This window comes from Apis dorsata, unplaced genomic scaffold (assembly GCF_000469605.1).
Source record: "Apis dorsata unplaced genomic scaffold, Apis dorsata 1.3 scaffold_919, whole genome shotgun sequence".
NCBI classification, from domain to species: domain Eukaryota; kingdom Metazoa; phylum Arthropoda; class Insecta; order Hymenoptera; family Apidae; genus Apis; species Apis dorsata.
Window position 1 is genome coordinate 110,590 of NW_006264030.1, and position 2,306 is coordinate 112,895.

At 35.6% G+C, this 2,306-nt stretch overlaps 1 protein-coding gene across 1 annotated transcript in view; it reads right to left on the minus strand.

Annotated features, from left to right (window-relative positions):
- LOC102680824 (nuclear receptor coactivator 3-like) overlaps positions 1-2,306 on the minus strand; it is a 40,390-nt gene that overhangs the window by 15,978 nt on the left and 22,106 nt on the right. The window contains 2 exon segments of the mRNA XM_031514171.1: positions 856-1,085; positions 1,321-1,694. Coding sequence (XP_031370031.1) covers positions 856-1,085; positions 1,321-1,694 — 604 coding nt within the window.

Here is a 2,306-nt window from a genome sequence, read left to right on the forward strand (position 1 = left end):
CGAGAATATTATCGAAGCGATAAGTTAATAAGATAAACGCGGAGAAATTAGGCAAATAGAATATATTACAGGCAGAGACCTAGGACAGCGGAAAGTCTCAAAATTAGGTAGAATATTTCGTGTAGATATAGTCACCCTTGTCCAATAGTGATAAAGCGATACGAAGGGGTAGGTACGTTAACTTAATTATCCAGCAGAACATCGACTATTCGAGCATTTTAACGATACTAATTATAATATAATAAGAAGACGAACGATTTAATTATATACGGAAAATATACCGATCTTATTGGATATAATTATCCACTAAATTTTCCCGATTTAACTATCTATTAATGATCTCGTAAACTGCACGATAATCGAGATTCTACTGGTTCATTCTTGTTATCCTCTTATAATGTGCGTGTACGTGTGTTAATAACTGTACAACTATTCTTAATTTCAACACACTGAATACCATAGCAGCTTGAGATAAGATATTTAATCTTTCGTAATCGAAACGTCTATTTTAATTTTCTTCAAATTTTTATCACAATTTATTCGGATATACGTATCACGTATTAATTCTAATTCGCTGCTTCATATATCCGTTTAATTTTACGCTCTTACTATACTTTGGTAATCAATGTATCAAGGCTTTCAATTTGATCTCAGATTAATAATAAGAAATGAAATTTGAAAAAAAAAAAATTGCTCATCTCTGATCCCGATCGAATATTATATTTCGTAAAAATAATAAATTAATCTGAGAGTGATCTTTTCAATCTCGAAGATACACGTTTATATTTCACGACTTAACGCGTAACTCGATATCTATACGTATAAAAAAGGAAAGTATAAAATCGTTCAACTTACCCAATAATAGTATTGGTAGCCATAATGAAGTCGGTAACAAGTGTATTCATCACATTTGCTTTGAAAAGTTTTGACTTTGTTTGAATATTAAGGAACTTATCAGGACTAACGCGTAATCGGTATACACCACTGGTACTCTCACCGACTTGAAGCGTATCGTTCAAATGTGCTGTTAGCTTATTGAGATCATGAGGGTGGCACAAATCCTTTATCGCAGTGCCAATCAGCTCCTGCAACAAAACGACGAACGAATATAATTATAATCAAGGATCGATCATTGGAATCGAAATCAGAGATATTTTCATTTAAAAGAATGATACGGTAATGAAAATATAAGATTTGAAATATAATAATCGATCTACGATCTAAATAGAGTAGATCGATGTAATGTTAAGTAACGGATGGGAATGACTACCACTCGAGAAAAATAACAAATTCGAAGCAAGATAGATCTGGAATCTTTACCTTGCTTACCTTGCTTAGGTACTCAGAGTAAGGAGACGACAACCAGATAACATCAACCGCGATAATCTTCCCCGTGGTGTCCAACTTGACGGTAAATTGCTCGATGGGCGTACCAATGGGCTTTTCGTTCGGGGGTATCCTACGAGCCACGCACATTACGCAAGGACCGTTGTCCGAAGATTCGGAAGATACGTCACCGCTCTCCAGACGATCGCTATTATTTGGCAAAAGAGCTGAACAGATTTGCATAGATTCGTATTTCGATACTCGTTGCTGCTTTTCTTCCATAGTCTCTTCTTTATCATCAGGAGGCTTCACCAAGAAGCGACAATTGAAGGTGCGGTTTCTTTGGGGCTGTTGCTCGTTCGTCCAGCCTAAATTGCACGTCAAATTTATCGTTATTCGATATCGTAAAATTACATTATTATTGTTATTGTTGTTGTTGTTATTATTATTATTATTATCGAGAAATGTCAAATTTTCAATTTTTTCAAGAACAAAAAAATGAAACGTTTACGCGATAGAGAAAAATCGATAAAAGAGGAATTGCTTCGTAATCTTCATTAATTGAACGATATATTTTGAAAAAAAAAAACGAAAAGACAATGGATAGGATATTTTTCGATTCGCATCGCATATTTTCGATGAGCAACGAGCACCACCGATGGCATCGCATTTCTGCTACGCTATACAATTTCAAAGCTGTCTCCTTCCATTACGCAAGATAAATCTTTCCGTTGCGCTGCTACCGAACTTCCATAACAAAATGAGATAAACTGAAAAAAGTATATACACGTGCACACCATCCGGTAAATAGATGCTAAAGTTACATTATAAGTGCCCTCGACGTATGCGAAACGCACTCGTAAATAATCGCGAGGACGAAACACGTTACACTTCGATCGAGATTTTAATCTCGGTATATCTTTCACTGTCTCCATTCGCGGAAAGAGAAAGAGAGAGAGAGAGAGAGAGAGAGAGAGAGA